The 18,997-nt window shown below is 56.0% G+C and overlaps 2 protein-coding genes across 5 annotated transcripts in view; one reads left to right on the top strand and one right to left on the bottom strand.

The window, feature by feature from the left end:
• The window catches only part of STS (steroid sulfatase), a 269,624-nt gene extending 262,848 nt beyond the window's left edge, over positions 1-6,776 (bottom strand). Inside the window, exon 1 of one of the 4 annotated variants that reach the window (XM_059158704.1) lies at positions 6,661-6,776. In XM_059158704.1, coding sequence (XP_059014687.1) covers positions 6,661-6,674 — 14 coding nt within the window. In that variant the 5' untranslated portion in view covers positions 6,675-6,776. Of the gene's footprint in view, positions 1-4,761; positions 4,971-6,660 lie in introns of those variants that run through there. The other 3 variants (XM_059158708.1, XM_059158705.1, XM_059158703.1) reach the window with 3 other exon arrangements.
• Positions 4,665-18,997, top strand: part of PUDP (pseudouridine 5'-phosphatase) — a 76,251-nt gene continuing 61,918 nt past the window's right edge. The window contains exon 1 of the mRNA XM_059158709.1: positions 4,665-4,792. Coding sequence (XP_059014692.1) covers positions 4,723-4,792 — 70 coding nt within the window. The 5' untranslated portion in view covers positions 4,665-4,722. The remainder of the gene's footprint in view (positions 4,793-18,997) is intronic.

Here is an 18,997-nt window from a genome sequence, read left to right as displayed (position 1 = left end):
TCAGTCCCCAACCACACCGTCCCCTTGCTTTAAAGTCCAGGAAAGATGAATCCTATCACCACTTTGCTACCTTGCTGAGACTGTGGGCTCAGTCCTAACCCATAATCTTCCTGTGCCTCACACTTGGGCACAGCCAAGGGAAGGCCGGCCGAGTGTCCTCTTGAGCCTGTGGCTGAAGGGTTCCTGGGGATGGAAGGCTTTCAGAGTGACACTGGTTCTGTCCTAGGCATGCTAGGATGACCTGGTCACGGCACACAGGGGACAAGGAACTAAGGCTGTGTGTTATGGAACCTGAAAATAACTCAATGGCGAAAGAAAAAGTAACCCGCTAAAATGGACTGAATGCCCCTCTCCCTGCGAAAACTCACAGGGCAGAGCCTTCATCCCCCGTTGGATGGGACGTGGAGGTAAGGCATTCAGGAGTATGACTGTGACACCAGTTCGTACGTGCGGATTTTCCCACAGCACGAAGCCACGTTCCTACACCAGCCCGAGTGTCCTGCAATTCAAGTCAGTCCTGACCCTTGTACCTGAAGCTGTGTCAGAGCCCCAGGTGCCAGGCTCGGTCTACAAGTCAGCTCCTCCCACCACCAGATGCCAACCGCAAGTTCAGATCGGCACCTGTGCTCTCGACCAAGCTACTACAGATCGGAGGTTCCCACCACCCCCTCCAGGGTTCCATTACTTTGCTGGAGTGTCTCGCCAAGCTCAGAGAAAGAGCTGATGTCCTGTTCACTGGACATGACAAAGGATAGAGAGCAACGTCCACATGAAACAGATGCAGAGGGCGAGGGACAGGGAAAAAGTGTGATGTTTTCGGGCAACACTCTCCAGGCACCTTCCAGTGCTCACCAGCCTATAGGATCTCTGAACCCCCGTTGTTTTCGGGTTGGCCATGAGCCACCATCTTTTTACTTGACCTCTACGTGCATGTCCATAAAGAATATGAATCTAAAGCCCCGGTATGAGATGTAACAATGTATCTATATACATGTATGCAAGTGAGATGTAACAATGTATCTATATACACGTATGCATGTGCACATATGAAAAGATACACATTCTTAATGGGCACCCTCTTTCTCGCCAGCATTATGTCTGAAGCCGCCCCCCTGCAGGATCTCCTGCTAGAGGAATGTCGACCCATGCAAGCAAGCAGCCCTTCCTTGGCGTTGGCAGAGCTCAGTAGGCTCTCCAAACAACCCACAAATCCTAACTACTTCTGCCACAAGCGACCTCGAGTGTCCCTCAGGGCTTGCCTGTACACATCCCTTAGAGACCCAGCCCGGCCACCAGCTGCTGCAGGGTTCCACACGGGCAGCCTGCAGGAAGGGCACCATACATCAGCCTCGTGCTCCCGGGCGCCAGGTCGGAGCGAGGGAAGGAAATGAAGGCTGCTCAGGCTGAACCCCAGAGCTGGGTGTGCTCCCGAAGATGGCTTGGGCAACAAGCAGCCTTCCAGATACAACACAGAAAGCAAACACAGGGACGGAAGAACCAACCCAACCAGATAAAGAATGGCTAGGGCATGCACATCCTTTTGTCAGACGATGAATGGCACGTTGGAGTTTATTCATTGTGTGGGAATGGATTCTTCTTTCAAATGTGCACAATCCATTCTGAATGAATTTCTGATACCACTGTACCACACTTTACTCAAAGTCATCAAGACAGACAACTGGGAGGCTCAGTCGGTTAAGCAACCCCCTTTGGCTCAGGTCATGGTTCAAGAGTCATGCAACTAAGCCCCGCATCAGGCTCCCTACTCAGCGGAGAGCCTGCTTCTCCCTCTCCTGCTCCCCCTGCTTGGACGCACACCTTCTCTCTCCCTGCCAAATGAATATAATCTTAAAGAAAAAAAATAAATAAAGTTGTCGGGAAAAGTGAGCCATCATCCCACAGGGAAAACACAATTTTGCAAAAATAAATGGTAATCCGTGCAAGGAAATCCATCTTCCCTCTGCACAGACACACAGACTGTTAGAAGGATTAACAAGTTAAAGTGCCTCTAGTTACCTGCACAGAAACCACTTTCACTGTGAACACATTTTCAGTTTTTTTCCCCCCCTAATCTAGATTATGACATAGAAAAGCATGATGGTTCTCACAGTTTGGTTTGCTTCTGTGTTTTTTTATTTTTTATTTATTTATTTTTTTAAAGAGGCATCTCCCATCATTCATAAGAGGTGTTTCTCAAGAGTATAGACATCAGGGATGCCTGGGTGGCTCAGTGGGTTAAGCCTCTGCCTTCAGCTCAGGTCATGATCTCAGGGTCCTGGGATCGAGTCCGGCATCAGGCTCCTTGCTCAGCGGGGAGCCTGCTTCTTTCTCTGCCTCTGCCTGCCTCTCTGCCTGCTTGTGTGCACGCTCTCTCTCTCGCTGTCTCTGTCTCTCTGGCAAATAAATAAAACGATACAAAACAAGACTTTAAAAAAATGATGTGGAGCACGTTTTCACCTCTGTGGAGAGCACACGTCCACAAAACTGCCCCGTGGATCTCTTTCGCAATTCCAGGGAGGTTTTTGCCAGGTCCCGGAACTGGAGGGAAAATCCCTGGCTGGTACCTGTGTTCCTCTAAGGGAACAAGCTAGATTCTCTGCCAAGAGCCATGCCCAGAGCCACAATGGCTGGAACAGGGCAAGGAATTCACTCCAGATGTCTCTACCCTCCTGTTGTGTAACCTTCGTCATCTGCATTTACGAGACGGCTTATTTTTGCAGCAAATCTGTAGAAATCCTGAAACTCCTTCTAAGGAGTCAACTATCCTTGCCTGACTTAGGGACCCACCAGAGACAGCTTCCAGGTTAACACCCCCCCTCCCCCCCAGCTCTGAATGCTTAGTTCGGGCCCTGGAGGCTTTCTTTCCTCTTATCTAAGGAATCAACAGAGCTGTGATATTACAATGGGAGAGAAAAACATGCATTCCCCCAAGGGTTTCTAGAGACATAGAAAATGTGGGAAGGAGAATTCTACAGACCCAACACTAGAGCATGGGACAGATAACCTCAGGCATCAAAACAAAGAAACAAAAACTTGGAGTCCCAGCAGGGAGGGAGCTGGGGTGACTATTGGAAGACAAAGTCTTCAGCCAAGGAATCAGATTAAAAGGTGGTCATTAGGGTAGGCGGGGGTTGGGATAACTGGGGTCATCACAGAGAGGAGAAACTGGGATGGGGAAATAGAATCACAGAGACAGCAGATGCTAGAAAGAGATAAGAAGGTCGTGCACCAGGCACGGAGAGAGCTCTGGACACAATCCAATGCTCACAGCCCCGGGGAGGCATTCACCCTGCTGCTGGCACCTTGTTCTCCAATTTCTGGCTTTTCCAGACCTGTTCCGGAACACACAAGCGGTTCCACCTAGTCTGTGGGCTTTTGTCGCAGCAATTCTAGCACACTGGGGTCACAGTCGCCTCACTATTCTGCTGATGAACTATCTTCTGTGAGTGAGGTCCAGCGTCCCCCCCCCCAAAAAAAAATCACGCTTAGACTCTCTCCTAGCAAGAGCTCTGGAAAGACACGCACGGACCACGGATGTACTAATGCCTGATACTCAGAGCTTGACCTGCGTTGTCCCCTCTGACGCCCACACTTAACACACGAGGAAACTGAGGCACAGACGTTCCGCTGGCTCCGTCCAATCTGTCCCCAGGGCAGTTCCCTCCAGCGTCCCAGCACCCTGGGACCCTCACGTTTTAAGGCGTCTGGAACTTTCTGGCATCTGCTACTTTAAAGAGGTGATGCATAAACATGCACACGCGACATCAACCGACAGTAAACAAAAACAGGGTCACAGAGGCGTCAGGGCACGTTAATAATTCGGTTCAGGCCCCTTCCTACGCGATCTACCGGGGGGAAGGGGCGCTTAGGAAGAACGCGGCAGCCCCGGACTGCGCGGGACCAGCAGGTGCGCGGCTGCAGAGCCTCAGACCCGCTCGCCCCTGCGCATGCGCCTGGACCCGCGGGGCGGCGGGCGCGCGAAACTGAAAAGGACACCAGCGAGGGTCCCGGGACCGCCGCTCCTGACTGCATGACCCGGCCACCTAGGCTCCCGGTGACCGGGCGGCTGGCGCTGATGCCATCCTGAGCGCCTTTCCAGGCCCCTAACCCTCAAACAGCCCCATGCACCGGCCCTTCTAGGCTTGCCCTCCTTCCTCACGCCCTTTCCAAACTCAGGTCCTGCACTGCCCGCAGGCCGGGAACTAGGCTCTGCGCGGCCCCGTGTGTCGGGGGTGCCCGTGTGCAAACTTGTGCCCCTTCGTGGTGCGTCCCGACCCCGCGGCGCGGGCTGAGCGGAACGTGCCAAAGTCGCCCGCGCGCGCAGGACGCGGCACGGAGAGCGGAGCGCGCGTGCGCGTGCGCGGTTCAGGGCGCGCACTAGACGAGCTTCCTTAGTCCGGTCGAAGCGCGCGTGCGCAGTGCGACTGCGGACCCGAAGGTGGGTCGCAAGCGCGCGTGCCCGACAGCGACTCACAGCGCGCACTCGAGGAGCTTCCACAGACACACCGAGGCGCGCGTGCGCAGTGCGACTCGGGAGCCGAAGGAGGTTGCAAGCGCGCGTGCACGAGAACGTCTCAGGGCGCGGAGGCTCGCGGAGCGCGTGCGCAGAGCGTCTCGGTGGGGGGGGGCACCGGCGCGCAGCCCCGGAGCGCGCGTGCGCGGCCCGGCGAGCGCGCGCCGCTCCCTCCGCCCCCGCCCCCGCCCGTCCGTGACGGCGGCACAATGGCGGCGCCCGTGCCCCCGCCGCGGCCCGTCACCCACCTGCTCTTCGACATGGACGGCCTCCTCCTGGGTGCGTAGCTGCGTCCGTCCCCCGCTCGGGCCGCCCGGGCGCTCTGAGGGGCGGCGGCGGGGCCGCGCGCGGGACCCTCGGTGGGCGCCGGGGACCACGTCAGGCCGGCCGCGCGCGGGGCTGCGGCGTCGGCGGCGCCCGGGGCGCTACTTCCGGCGGCCGCGCCGCGCGTGGGGACGGAGTGCGTGGCGGGGGGCGGGGGGCGGCCCGCGGGGGCGGAGTGCGTGGCGGGGGGCGGTGCGCGGGGGCGGGCTGGGGACCCCCGTGCGGGCGGCCGGGAGCGGGGCGGGGCGGGGCGGGGCGGGGGGCGTCGTCCGGGGACGGCAGCCGGAGCGCGGCCTCCGTTGCCCCGCGGGCGCGCCCGTCGGGGGTCGCCCCGGCCTGCCCCGGGGCGGTCGCGGAGGGCGCGGGGGGTGCTCGCGCCTGGCCGGGCGGCGCCGTGCGGGGCCCCGTGCGCGCGGAGGGCGGCGGCGGGGGCTGCGCGGGGCTCCGCAGGGCACGGTCCGCCCCGCCCCCTCGCAGGTCCGCGCGCAGCCGGAGGAGCCGTGCTCGGGGCGGCGGCTGCCCGCGGTGACCTGCAGCTCTGGGTCGGCCGGGGAGGGGCGTGGCGGGCCCGAGGAGCGTCTGGGCCCCCGCCGGCCCCGCTGCAGGCAGGTCCCCGAGGTCCCGCTGCGCCGGCCGGGCCTCCTGCGGGCTCTCCGATGGCCCCTTGGAGAGCGCGGGGTCAGGGGCCGCTGGTCACCGCGCGGACCACACGGACAGGACGCCGCTCCGTGCATGCAGCAGGGCAGAACCACCGCCTCGGCGTCCCCGCCCACGACACCAGCAGGTCATAGGGCTCTGACCTCACAGCCTCCGAAGCCCGGCTGGGCCTCCAGAAAGGCCCCCCGCACTTCATGCAGGCTCCGGACCTGCTCCAGATGTTTACTTGCCCTCAGACCTTGCAGAGCAGGGGAAACGGGTTGCAGCCACCCATGGAAACAAACCCCGCAGCTCAGAGGGGTTAAGTCACTAGCCCAAGGTCACCCAGCAGAGAAGCATTGAGTCCAGATCGGTCTGATTCTAAATAAACGAGCTGTGCTCATCCTCGTGGTCATGGTCACCCGGTCCCCCTGCCCATCATATCGCTACGTGGTTCCCTGGTAATAAGACTGATTTTTTTTTTTTTTTAAGGCACACGAAAAACAGTCACTTTGTTTTATGAACCCATAGACAGAAACCGATAAATTCCTAAGAAAGGAAAATTAAAAAAAAAAAAAAAAAGAAAAATCCCCGTTGAGGTCACTAATTGCAGAGAACTGTGTGTGCAGCTACGACCTCTAAAACGACTCCATTGCAGAAACCTTCTAGGACCCATATCCCTAATAAATAGATGGGAATTTTCCTGCCCACGTGGTCAAACACTTAGATTGTCAAATTTCTTAGCCTCTGATGGAAGGTCCAGAGAACCTGTGGTGGGCGTCTCGTGAACATTCATGCCGCCGAGATGCGTCACCGAAATGAAATTTATTAAAGTTCTAAATGAGCTGCACGCTTGCTTCTGTCTCCAGATGCAAGCACAGCTGGTCTCTGAAGCCATCAGGGCGGCGTCTGGGACCCTGGCGCCTGCAGGGCCAGCGACGAACCAGGCGCCTCCACTAGCCCCTGGCACTGTTAGCCAGTCCTTTGAACTGGTCCGAGAACCAAGAATGTGTGCCAATTGGGCAGATTTTTCTCCGTGTTTTCTGCCCTTTGCCCCCGCCTCTCTGCTTTAAGTCTTGTTTGAGGTACTGAGACTTGGAAGAACTTTCTCAGGAATTCGTTTAGTCCGTTCTTTCGCAAAGCGTCTTGTGTAAAACACTGGTGTCTAAAACCTACTACTGCCTTACCTTGCTGGGTCCATCCAGTGCCCCCTGCTCGAGTTCCTCAGCGCCTGACTTCTTCCCGGGTGTCTGCTGTTTGTGTAACACCCGACCGTGAATTCGTAAGGAGTCCTTTTGCGGAAAGTCTGCTGTCTAGAACGGTCAGTGTGTTTCCCCTCGAAGTTCCCTTTGCCACGGTAGCCCCCAGGACTGCTGTTCTCGGGGAAATGAAATGGGAAACCCTTGGTTTCACGGGGAATGATTCTATTCTGGAGAAACTTGTTTAATCAGGGGACAATGAGGAAGTAAATGGAAATTTTTGTAGAAATGTTGACAGTGCTAGGGCATTTCCCAGTACATTTGAAATAGGAAATGTGTTTTTTTATTGACGCAAGGTAACAACCGGCTGTGATCCAGGTAATAATTTTGGTTCTCAGAGGCCATTTAGAAAAAGAGGAAAGGGGACTGAGATTGTTTATGAACCGGGACAAGATTTCGAAAGAAGATGACAGGTTTTCAAACAGTCTCTTGGCTTCTGGATAGGGAAGATTATCTAGTTCGTAAATAACTGGAATTAGGAGCCCACGGGGTGGGCCCTTTCTCTGTAAAAGACAAGAAGTCTGTTGTGCGGAGCAGTGCTGTCTGGTAGAAATAGGACTGCAGAAAACGTTGCACGGCAGCGCTGAAGAAGCAGAAACGTACAGATGAAACCAACTTAACAGTCTATTTTTCCCCTCTCTGAACATATCTAGAATATTGTTTCTCGACCCATCAGTGTAAGAATTCCCCAGATCTGTTACCTGCATTTTTGAGACCTAGTCTCTGAAATGTGCATTTTACACGTAGAAGCTCATCTCAGTCAAGCTAGCCACCTTTCACGGGTTCCTTAGCCATGCTGGGCGAATGAATGCCTCTGGCGTTGGACGGTCCCACAGAGGACTTCAGGGAGCAGCCCATGATGTCTAATCTTGATACCGGGCCCAGGCAGAGGGGGAGGTTAGCAGTATTCAGAATGTTGGAATATGTAAAATGCAGTGCACGTCAAATATATTTTTGGGGGTGTCCCAGACAGGGATTATGTAACATCCATAAAAGCAAAGAAAAATAAGATCGTGTTTGAATTCTTAAAGATCCGAAAATAGTTAAGAAATCTGTGTGGGGCATGAGAAGATCTGCACTGTTGATCATAATTTACCACGTCTCCCTAAATGCACACGGGTTCCAGGATGCAAACGGCTGGCGTGTGGCTGCTCCTTTGCATGGCAGAGGAGGTGACCTGTGCTGGACATCTTTGTGCTGCCTTAGCTCCCGCCTGCCAAGTCACAGTACCCGAAACTGGCGGTGCCTGTTTCTCTGGGCTCCTGGACAGACCACAAGCCCCGGGGTGGGGGTGGGGGGGTGGGAGGGGACAGGGTGTGTGTGTGTGTGGTACAGGGCCTTTGTGGCTGTCACTGAGTCCCGAAAGTCACTGCTTGACTGGACCATGTCACCATCCTGCCCGGTGTGTGGCCAGAACCCCTGTCCCTCTGGTGGTTCTGTTCACCGTGCCTGGGCTAATGTCTTTCCACCCTGGAGCATCCGTGAGGCTGATGACAGAAAGAGAATCTCCTTCCGTGAGGTCAGCCCATGCTCCAGACTGATTTTCACAGGAGCCACAGCGCCTTGTCATCTGACCCCCATGTGACGTGTATGAGACTTTTTAAAGTGAGACCAGGGGCTTTTCGGCGTGTGTGTTGGTTCTTCTCGTGTATCCCGTCCACACACTCCCAGGGTCCTGGCTGCTGCTCAGAAGGTACAGCAGAGAAAGGAGTGTTGAGGGGCATCTGTCTGTGGTTCTCATCCGCCCTGAGGGCTTGCCTAGATCTCAGCAGCTGCAGGGCACCTTGGAAACACTCTTGGTTGTGTGCCCTGGGGTCTGACGCTGGAGTCCAGGGGCTGCCGTTCACATGCTTCCTGCCCTGCCCTCCTGGGAGCCCGCCGCGGGTGCCGGGGTTTTTGTTCAGCTTGCTAGGTGGAAGTTAATTAAGTTCCTTGCAAAGAAGTCTGCTGAAATTTGGAGGCCAGTCAGAGGCCTGGCGGCGGAGCAGAACCCACAGGAAAGCGAGCCCTGAGTCCGACTTCCTCTGTTTGGAGGAAGATGCTGGTGGGCTCACCGCCCCCTCCCCGCCCTCCCCGCCCCCCCAACAAGGACCCTCCCAGAAGAAGAGAGAGACTCTGGGTGTGTTGCAGGACCCTTGTCAGGAATAGGGATTCCAGCCACGTATGCACTGATGCTGGTAAACCCTGTCGCCTTTGGGGACTCTCTCCAGCAGACGTGACCTGTGGCCCTGCGCGCTCCTTCTCACAGTCAGTGCTCACTTGGCGAGTGGGCACCGCAGCTGCTCTGCTTTCGAGAGCCCTTGACACACCCCCACTGCAGACTGGAGCTCAGACAGGAGAGTGCAGTCCAGCTGGCAGGGCGACCGACTGAGCTCCTCGCCAGAGCCCTGTCCCTGCAGGTGTGTGATGCCCCGTGCTTGCTTTCCCCTACGTTCCTCCCCCCCTCGGCGTGCTCTGTGGGGCACCTCCGAGTCACAGATGCCACCATCAAGGGAAGCCGCCTTCTTGGTTTCTCAGGATCCAGCTTTTACTGGCAGTTCAGGAGGGGGCTCCTTGGTCTGTTTGCCCTTGTGATGACGTGCCTTTGACTCTGGTTCTTTTTTTTTTGTTGTGGGTTTACCGACTGTGGTTTACATTACACTCTGTCATTGTCCAGGGCTAGATGCAGATTTCATGCCTTGTAAAAGAGCCAGGGAAGTAGTGCCCCCAAGAAACGTGCACCAAAAGCACTCATTACACAGATGCCCCGATGACGCCGTCACACCTTGGGGTGAGGTATTTGGAACGTGACTCAGACGCAGCCCCTGGCTGGAAAATAGACTGCCGTGCCACCACGGATTACATTTGGAAATGAATTTCCTACTGGCAAGTGTGCGTGTGCACCAGTGACTAATAATTAGAACGTTTCATCTCTGAAAACCTTCACTTAACTGTAGTTAAAATGGGTGGGGGCAGTCTCGGCTGTAATGTGCAGATCTCCATGCAGGGCACGGATGCAGAATTTTCTGGAAAACGTCATCATTGTGACGCACATCATTTTTGCACCAGAAGGTCTGTCGCCGTTGGGTTTGCCGAGGTGGCCTGCCATTGCAGCACACCTTAGTGTGCCTACGCAGTCTTCGGCAGGCGCCTTCCTTGACCATCTGGCTCCCTCCCCCCCGTCCTTCCCTGTGATGTGTACAGCCAACAGCTAAGTGTCCTGAAATCCCCACTCTCTGCACCCTGCATGAGTCAGGGAAGTGGGGTGTCCTTGATGAGAGCTCTTGACCTCTCTGCCCTCCAGACCAGCACTGTCCATCCCGCAGGACTGCCTGCCGTGTGGGAATGTTCTCTCTGTCTGCGCTGCAGACAGGAACCGCACGGGCCCCCTGCGTCTGTCAAATGTGACTGGCGCAACTGAGAAACGGAATTGTCCCGTCTATGTGGTCATGCTTTCCATTTCAGTAGCGTCCTGTGGCTGCAGGTCCCCGTGCTGGACGGCACAGCTCCGGAGCCGTGCCTCACTCATCCTTGTCTGTTCAGAAGTGGCGTGCTGGCCAGGTGCTGCGCGGTTTTCAAAACCAGTCTCTTCATCTCAGAGTCCAGATGGGACATAAGCCACGGTGAGTGGAATCTGTGCACAACTTGCCAGCGAACACGGCAATGGCATGATAGGGACAGAGCCGTGCTGTGCACAGGAAGCCCCCAGAGATGTTTGTTGAGTACACAAAGGGGCAGGGAACGAAACGGGGCATTCCCGACCAGCAGAAGAAACGGCCGAGTAAGGACCATGTTTACTGAAGCAGAGACACCGTATCTTTATCAAGCACAGAGTTTGAGTTTAACCAAAAAAAAAAAAAAAAAAAAAAGAGGATTCTCACTAATGATAGTTGGAACGTGCAGACAAGGGTGGCCTCTTGGTACAGCTGAAAGTGCTCTAGTGATTTCCCAACGGGATCCTCAGGGAGCCTTTGTCCCTTTACCCTGGTTTCAATCAGAAAACGTCTCCCATTCCCAAATCACATTACGTTTGTTTCCCTCTTCAGTGGCAACCTCTGGAAAAGTCCAGGCCGGTGATGTTGTGGAATGTGTACAGTTGTTTGGGATTTGGGATTTCGCTGCCTGCTTCCACCTGGTGTCTCCTTACTTGTTTCTCTCTCCCCCTGTGCCTGTAAGCTGTAAATGATGCTTCATGCACAGCTGTTGCCTTCTTGGGGGGACAGTGGGCATGTGGTCTGTCCTGTCCCCAGTCCCAGCCTGCCGACGAGTCTGGTCCTCAGAAGCATTGTGGAACCCACTGTCGTCCTGCACGGTGGCACGTGGGGCATTTTGGGGAGAAGCGTATAGCCTGACCAGGTGTCGGCAGTGGCCCTGGTGCCTGTGTGTCTTGAAGGCCTGAACCATTGAGCACATAGACAGGCTGGGTGTGGCTTTGGGGAAAGTGAAGCCTCGCTGGCACCACTCACCCTGAAGAGAGGGTGTGTGTGGGAACCCAGGGTCTGTTTGTCCATGCCCGTACGTCTGCAGCCTGTGGGGGGCACACCGCTTTTGCTCCCATCTCATTCTGGTTGCAGGCCGTGGTTTCTCCCAGTGGTTGTGGGGGAGGCCATCCAGGGGCGTTCAGACCTCTGGCATCAGACTCCTTGGAAAGCAGAGATGCGTAGGAAGCAAATACAGTTGTCTAGGTTTGTAGACATTTGGAAAGGTTAACTTCATTTTTTTCTTTCTTTCTTTCTTTTTTTTTTTTTTTTTAACTTATGTTGGCTGTCAGTGTCCCTAATTTTTGGAGAAGCACACGGAGTTAGGAATGAAGTGCCACGCTGTCTGCAATTTGGAGGGTTTGGTTGTACAGAGGCCTCGGTTGCATAGGTCTTTCCTGGGTACTCCCGGAACGTTTTGGGAACGTTTCCATGTGGCTGAAACTTACCATGACAGAATAGAACGATTAAGCCTTTAGCACGAAGCGCCAAAAAACAAAACCAAATGCAAATGAATTGTTCGTAGTCAGTAGGTTCTGCTTAAAAAGACAAGAACGTGAAAAGACATCATTGAATAACATTGATGTTGGAAGGAAGAGCTCCAGGACACTCAGCTCCCTGGACACTTGAGGCGGGGTGCCCGGATGTCGTGGGACAGCGGGAAATATTAGGAGAAGACGGGGTCCCCTTCCCGTCCAGGCCCTCCGTGTCTTGTTGTCAGGGCAGCGGGAGCTGGCCCCAGGGATTTGCAAAGCAAGCCTGTGACACAGCAGTGTGTCAGGGTGGTAGTGTCACACAGAAGCTGACAAGCACACACGCACAAAAGGAATAAAGGCTGCCTGAAGTTGTTCAGAAAGTAGCCCCCTACCACCGTCTGCATTCCCGCGGTGCTCTGGTTAGACCTGGGGACTGTGTCCCTGTGGCACCTGTCTGCCGACTCCCTGCCCTCTGGGGACCGATTCTCACGCACCTGTCAGCCGACTTCGGCGGCTCTGGACGAGGCTTGTCTCCTCTCCCACGGCCTGTCGGCCGCCACGGTCCCGGGAATCTTGACGTGAGACTGAGCTTGAGTGAAACGATGGGGAGATTGTCAACCTGCAGACTTAGCATGCTCTTCGCTGACGCACACAAGCGTTAGAAGTAAGGAGCAGCAGCCGCGGTCCATCCTGAGGGGAAGGCAAGCATTTCTTCCCTTGCGGAAGGAAGGATCGGGAACCCGGTCCAGGGAGAGGCATTGGCGTGAAGAGGACCAGAAAGAGGAAGCCGTGCCAGCCGCTTCCTGCGAACTTAGCGCAGCATAGCACAGTGCTGCCGAGGCCACGTTAGGAGTACACCCTCAACATTGGGACCCCACTCTCTGCCCAGCCCCAGCAGAACAATCAAGGGGCTGGAAACACCGACACGTCCGGTGTCCTGGTGCCCCGACACGATGGTGGGACGTTCTTCAGGCACAGAAGCACCACCCTCCCCTCAGCAGGGTGTTATTCCCCTCGGTCCAATCCACACTAGTGGGATGAAGAAGCTGGGCGTAGTGCAGTCCCACGAGTCTGTCTCTTCTGCGGAACCGTAGTGACCATGCGCTGAGGGCCTTGGGTGGCGTATCAGTGTGGTCTTGGCGCCTTTCACGTCCACCTTTTGCACATAAACAGATGCTGCTTCAGCCTGGGGGTCTGGCCAGAGTGCATTCCCCCATGTCCACGTCTTGCCAAGCTTCTTGGAAAGGCGGCCGCCATCCTGCTCCTGCTCCCTCACTGCCGCAGCCCCTGAGAGCTGGCTCCCGCAGCACGGCTCGCGGAAGCTCTGCCCAGAAAAGGAGCACGCTGGTGTGTTGCCACATCCACTCTTCTCTGACACTTCCAGAACTTTCTGCCTCCCCTGCCCCTTCCCCACTCCGTCCTTGGGATTCTCTCGTGGCTTCACGCACGCTCCTCACTTCCCTTCCTCAGGCCGTCCGTCCTCTTCTTCCGTTCCGTGACCGGCGCGGACCCCGTCTGTGTCTTGCACATCACTTGTGAACCGGCTTCAGCAACCGCTCTGGCTTTCAAGACTCTCCGAGCCTCTGGTCTGGCTTCCCCTCTCTTGCATTGATCCGTGCTTCCCGGTCAGCACCGCGTAACCCTGCCTGGACACGCGGTGATGTCCCGTGGAGCCTGGAATTCCCTGCCCGGTCTGCTCTTCTCCGGCCTTGCCGTGGGCCCCACGCAGAGGCCGGGGGTTCCTGGCCCATCCTCTCTTCTGCGCCTTCTGCCCCACCCCCAGAGCTCTGCAGTCTCTAGGCTCTCTGTGGCTTCCTCACCAAGCCTGTGCCCGTCGAGAGCCTTTCCCGTGTGCCCCGCGCTCCCAGGAGCACTCTTGGGCATATCTCACTTAGCTCTGCGCGGTGGACGCAGGCCCGTGCTACAGAGGAGGGAGCGGAGGCCTCGGGAGCTCGGGCAGCGACAGCGACGCGGGCGGCCTCGTGCCTCCTCTCACAGGCGCGCAGGGAGGCAACACTTCACCAAACTGGGTCTTCTCGAGGGCCGGTCTGTGCCCCCACTCCCACCCTACCCAAACAGCAGTGGCGGGGGCTGGGTTCCTGCTGCTCCCAAGGGTGACCCTGCAGGATCCCGGCACCCAGGAGCATTCGGATGAAGACTGTAGCCCTCACGCCATTTTCCCCTAGAACCTTCTTCTATCTCTTTGTCTAAGGAATGTGCCCCTAAACAGGTCCCTTTTTTCTGCATCGGTGCAGAGAAAAACCAGCTGTCCCCGTGGTATGCATGGAGCCCCATGCTGTGGGCTGCCTTTTTGGGCTGCCTGGGCGTGTGCTCCTCGCACAAACACGGAAGTCATGCTGGCTCTGTGGGGTGCAGCCCTGCGAGCTGGTCCCTTCCTGAAGGCTCCAGCCCTCTCTCAGCAGCCATCTTGTTAAACCAGTCGTGCTCACCTTGCCTGATCCCGCAATCTGATAAAGGCCTTTGAAGTCGCCCACTGGGTGGTTCGAAGGAGACAGGGACCCAGCCATCGGAGGCCCGGCAGAGGGTTTCAGGTGGCTCAAGACAGATGGTGATTTCTGCCCTGGAGGGTTGCTTTGGGGTAGAGTTTTAGCTTCAGAACCAGTTCAAGGAGAGCGTGATAGGACAGATCCACAAGGACTCCCAGGGAGACCCAGGTGGTCAGGGTGTTCATTCAGTTTGTGGGTCCACAGGCTTTGCTCACTGGCCCCCCAAATGCTGGGTTCTGACAGCCGGGATGGGTCCTCCCACATACTTCCGGGGACACAGTCAGGACCGCCGTGGCTCCGCAGACTTTCTCCATCCTGCTGCGCTGTCATTTGTCTGCTGAGCTGACCCAGTTCCCTGCGGAGGGAAGAGGAAGTGGGCCGGCAGCCCAGGGTGCCTCCCAGACTACATACATCCCGCACCAAGCTATCGAGCTGAGATGAAGGAGTCAGGAGGAGGAAGAAGGAAGTTGGGGAGTCTCCCAGGCCCGGGGCACAAGGTGCTGTGTGGCCAGGGGGGTTTGATGAGGTGCGTGACCAAGGCTTCTGCTTAGGGAGACGGGCTCAGAGGCTTGAGCCGTCGTCAGGCGCATGACACCAACACCGTGGTAGTTTCTGGGGCCTGCTGTCACAGGGTACTACAGGCTGCTGGCTTTCGTGACTCTCTCCCAGCCCTGGAGATCACAAGCCTGAAATCTAGGTGTGGCCAGGGCCATGCTCCGTCCCAGGGTTCCGGGGGAGGGTCGTTCCTGCCTCTTCCAGATTCTGGAGGCTCCGGGCACTCCTGGGTTCGTGGCCACCTCCCTCCCACCTGTGCCCCGGTGTTTACGTGGCTTCTCCTCTGCGTCTGTGCCTCCTCTTGTGTCGCTTACAAGGACCCCATCCTTGGATTTGGGACCCACCTGGCAAATATTAGGATGACGTCACCTTGAGACTCTTGACCTGATCACATCTGCAAAGGTCCTTTGTCCAAATGGGGTCCTGTGCACAGGCTACAGGAGGGCAGGGCACAGACCCCGCCGTCTGAGACACAGCACACACTCCGCTCCAAGGACGCAGAGGGCCGGCCTGGAAGGAACAGGAAAGGCTCGATTCCAAGGCTCTTTAGGTCCTGCTGGGTTTTATGGGAGCCCAGAGAGATGGAGGTGGACAGCATTCACTTCCGCCTTGGCTGGATCGCAGTGGCTTCTCCTGAAGTACACACCGGGGAAAGCCGTAATACACAACACCAGTGAACGGGTCTGCTGTGGGCACGTGCGCGCCCTGGGTTTCAGTCGCTTAGAAGTCTGGCAGCTTTGACATGGACGTTATGAAGGGAAGCTGCTGTGGTTTCCCATATGACACAGAGAAGACCCTTGGGGCTGACACCCTGCCGAGAACACCAAAACACGTGGCCCCCGCCGAGGCCTGTCTGTGTATGGTGGCAGTTCCTGGACGGTAGTGCGAGTTGACATCTGCTTGCAGTGCAGACACCCCCAGACCTGCATCGTGGGTCTGGGAAGGAGAGATCTGGAAATTCAGCTGTATGGACTCCCCCCGCCCCCGACCCCATCTTGTTCTGCTGTGTGTCTTGATTGGCTTTCTTCAGTGTTGCATGGACATTGAGGAAAAGACACGGATTTGGGAGTCAGGAGGAAAGGGTGTGACTGGACACAGAGGGGTCTTCTCAGGCTTCCTGTCGGCCCTGTGATTCCTCCTGAACCCCTGAGCCAGAGCCCGCCATTTTGGGTCCAGCCTCTGTGGACGTGGCAATGTGCACACCCTTCCGTGCCCTCTGCAAGGGTCTGTGTCCTTCACAAAGGTGGGACATCGTACACGCAGGTCAGGTCACCCCCTGTTTTCGGGTAAAATACATAAGTGATACTTCCCAGACAGGCCAGCTTTGCTGGCGAAGGCGCTTGCGAGTGGTTTGTGTCTCCTGAGGACACTTGGGGCTGATGGAATGCTTACCGTGCTCGGAAGGCACAGATGGGCTCAGCCTGACTCTGGAGGCTGGCAGGCACATCCGGGAGCAGGACCCTGATGGCTAGACCGTGCTCCACGGAGGTTTGGATCGAGGTCAGTTCTGCGGACCCTTTGGGCCCGAGCACGTAGCACAGCGCCCAGACGTGGCGAGTTTATCGGTGGAGGAGGCCCGGGCATTACGTACCTGTTGGTGCGCCCAGCTGCTTTGTATGCAGATATGTGGGGTGTGCGGACGAGCTGCTCTGGTGCGTGCGGCCACGTGCTTCTCCCCACATTCTCAGCACAGCGTGGCCCTTATGAGCGTAGAAACGAGCACAGGACCCGGGATATCTCCGGGTGTGTGCCCTGTGATCTTCCCGGGCTGTAAAGTGTTGTTAATGAGATGTTGGATGGGACGTAATTGCATCCCGGCACCTGTCTCGTGTGTCCTTGCCTTCTCTAATTACGGGCAAACCACGGGTTGCCGCAACCACCGAAGGCCGAGGGACTGTCTGTCCTGCCTTCCCACTTAAGAACCCTGTTCACCGTGTCGTGCACCTGGAGAAGCTCCTAACCCACCTGCGTCGAAGCGCAATTAAACTTAATACCCGGTTGCCAGTGACAGAACAGACATGAAGGGGGCGTGAGCCTGGGATGTGTTATGTAACTCACAGAATCTCGATGCTTTCCGCATAGTCACCGTGGGGCTCGCGCTTTCGTCCGAGAGCTGTCTGGGTTTCGTCCACGTGTCACATGTGTGCACCAACACTGGCCTATAAATGGGGGCCTTCCAGAAGTTGACTGTGTGGTACTTGGCCGATGGGACCCCATGTCCCCGGATAGAAATGTTCTAAGTGCGAACTGCGTGCCCAGATTCACACGGAGAAAACTCTGCTGGTACACGGGGGCTGTCGTATTTCCAAAGCTCCCCACCCATCTCTGGCTGAATATGGGAAGGTTCCTTCCGGTATCAGCTTGTAGGGCCAGGAGCACGGGTCTGCCTTGGGCCAGCGACTCTCTGCCCGCAGTCCCGTTGGATGCCCGTCCTTTCTCAGTCTCTGCTCTTCTGTAGCCGCAGACACATGCCGTCCCAGGTCCCTAACTTGCCGAGGGACAGAGGGCCTCTGTATGGCTATTAACATTAGGGCTTCAAAATATACCTGTTGCTTCAGCATTTAGTATCTGCTCGTGCTGTGTACAAATGTAGTGGACTCGAGCCGTCTCCGCAAAGAGGCCGTCACAGCGCCCAGTTCTGTTTACAATTTCTTCTATCAGCGTAAACACCTTTATGCTCGTTAAACCGTACTTAGAAAGCCAGTAGCTTTTATTTCCTTGTTCAGGACTTCTCTTGTCTGAATTAACAGGTGGAACCTCTTGGAAGACCCAGTGATCACTTTGGCCTGATAAACGAAGTTTGTAAAAATGATGAGTGTGAAGTTGACTGTTCTGTCGCATTCCGATAATGTCACCTTAAACTGTGAGTGAGGCTCAGTAAGCCAAGTGTGCATTTCGACGTTTATTTACAGCACGGTTGCCCCCACAGGCCAGAGGATGTGGAAGACGTGAGTCATAAAGCATTAAATAGCACGCAGGAATTTGTTCGGTGGTCTTCCTTCTTCCAGCTGTCACTGAGTACTGGGGGCGTTGAATAACCTCCCCGTCCACTGGGGAAGACTGGTCCTCTACCACGTACTTTCCATTCCCACGCAGAGGATCAGGTTTTGCATTCTTTTTAGCGCTTATGTAAATGTCTTTCCGCCTAAATGGAATAGTCTTTGAACTCGGGGACACTTCTGCATTCTCATTCTACTTCCCAAGTTTAAGCGGGTCATAAGGAGGGCTGTGAAATGACCTCTGAGGGAGCGCTGGTATCTTTCACGGACTTTGAGTTAGAGGAACAGCTTACGCGGCCTACGGTGATGGGCATCAGAAAAAAAGCAGCAGCCAGGCTTTACTCTCTGTCCAAGGAGCCTGAATGGCTTCACAGACAGGTGGCCCCTTTCCAGCTGGAGATCAGGGTGCAAAGCTTGTCCCCTTTGGTCACAAACGCTTGGACGTCAGTACTTTTTACCGGCCATGCACTCTGCATAGAAGGAGGGACCCACACATCACTGCTCTTTGGATCTTGGCAGAAATCCCGAGCAGAGTTCAGTAGAATCTGAGATCTATAAAGCGGTTTCTAATGTGTGAGGTGTCTTCTTTTAAAAAGGATCTTGGTTCTTCATTCTTGATTATTCTGGTAGTCCCGTCCCCCGAAAAACAAGATCTACGAGGGTCATTTTAAGTGGTCGGTTGCCTTTGCTTTTGGCAGAAGGAAATACCAAAGACATGAAGATCTATAACGCTGTGCTATGGACGGAATTGGGGGATGGAATCCCAAAATGCATATGTTGAAACCCTCCCCCCAGGACCTCTGAGTGGGGCTGTGTTTGGGAGCGGGGTTTTAAAGAGGTGATGAAGGTAAAATGAGGTTACTGGGATGGGCCCTGGCCGCATAGCACTGCTGTCCTTGTAAGAAGAGGAGAGGAGGGCACAGACAGGCACAGAGGGACGGATCCGTGAGGACGCAGGGAGAACGTGGCGTCTCCTCGGCTTCAAGAGGAGCCCATCTCGGCCCAGCCTGCGTCTCCGACTCCCATTCTCCAGGACCGGGAGGGAGGCACGTGCGCTGTTGAAGCCGCCCAGTCTGTGTTCCTTTGTGGTGACAGGCCTAGCAGTGCACCCAGGAGCGTAGACTGGGTGATACCGTGAGAGGATCCAGCAGTCTGGACTGCCCTTTTGGAGACTTGGTGGACAGACTGTGCCAGGGCTGAGGACGGCGCACGCTCAGGGCTGCTCGGCATGGCCCGTACCCACGGAAGTACCGTGGACATTCGTCCTATCT

The sequence above is a fragment of the Mustela lutreola genome, chromosome X, assembly GCF_030435805.1.
Source record: "Mustela lutreola isolate mMusLut2 chromosome X, mMusLut2.pri, whole genome shotgun sequence".
Classification (NCBI taxonomy): domain Eukaryota; kingdom Metazoa; phylum Chordata; class Mammalia; order Carnivora; family Mustelidae; genus Mustela; species Mustela lutreola.
This window is presented reverse-complemented; position numbering and strand designations above follow the sequence as displayed.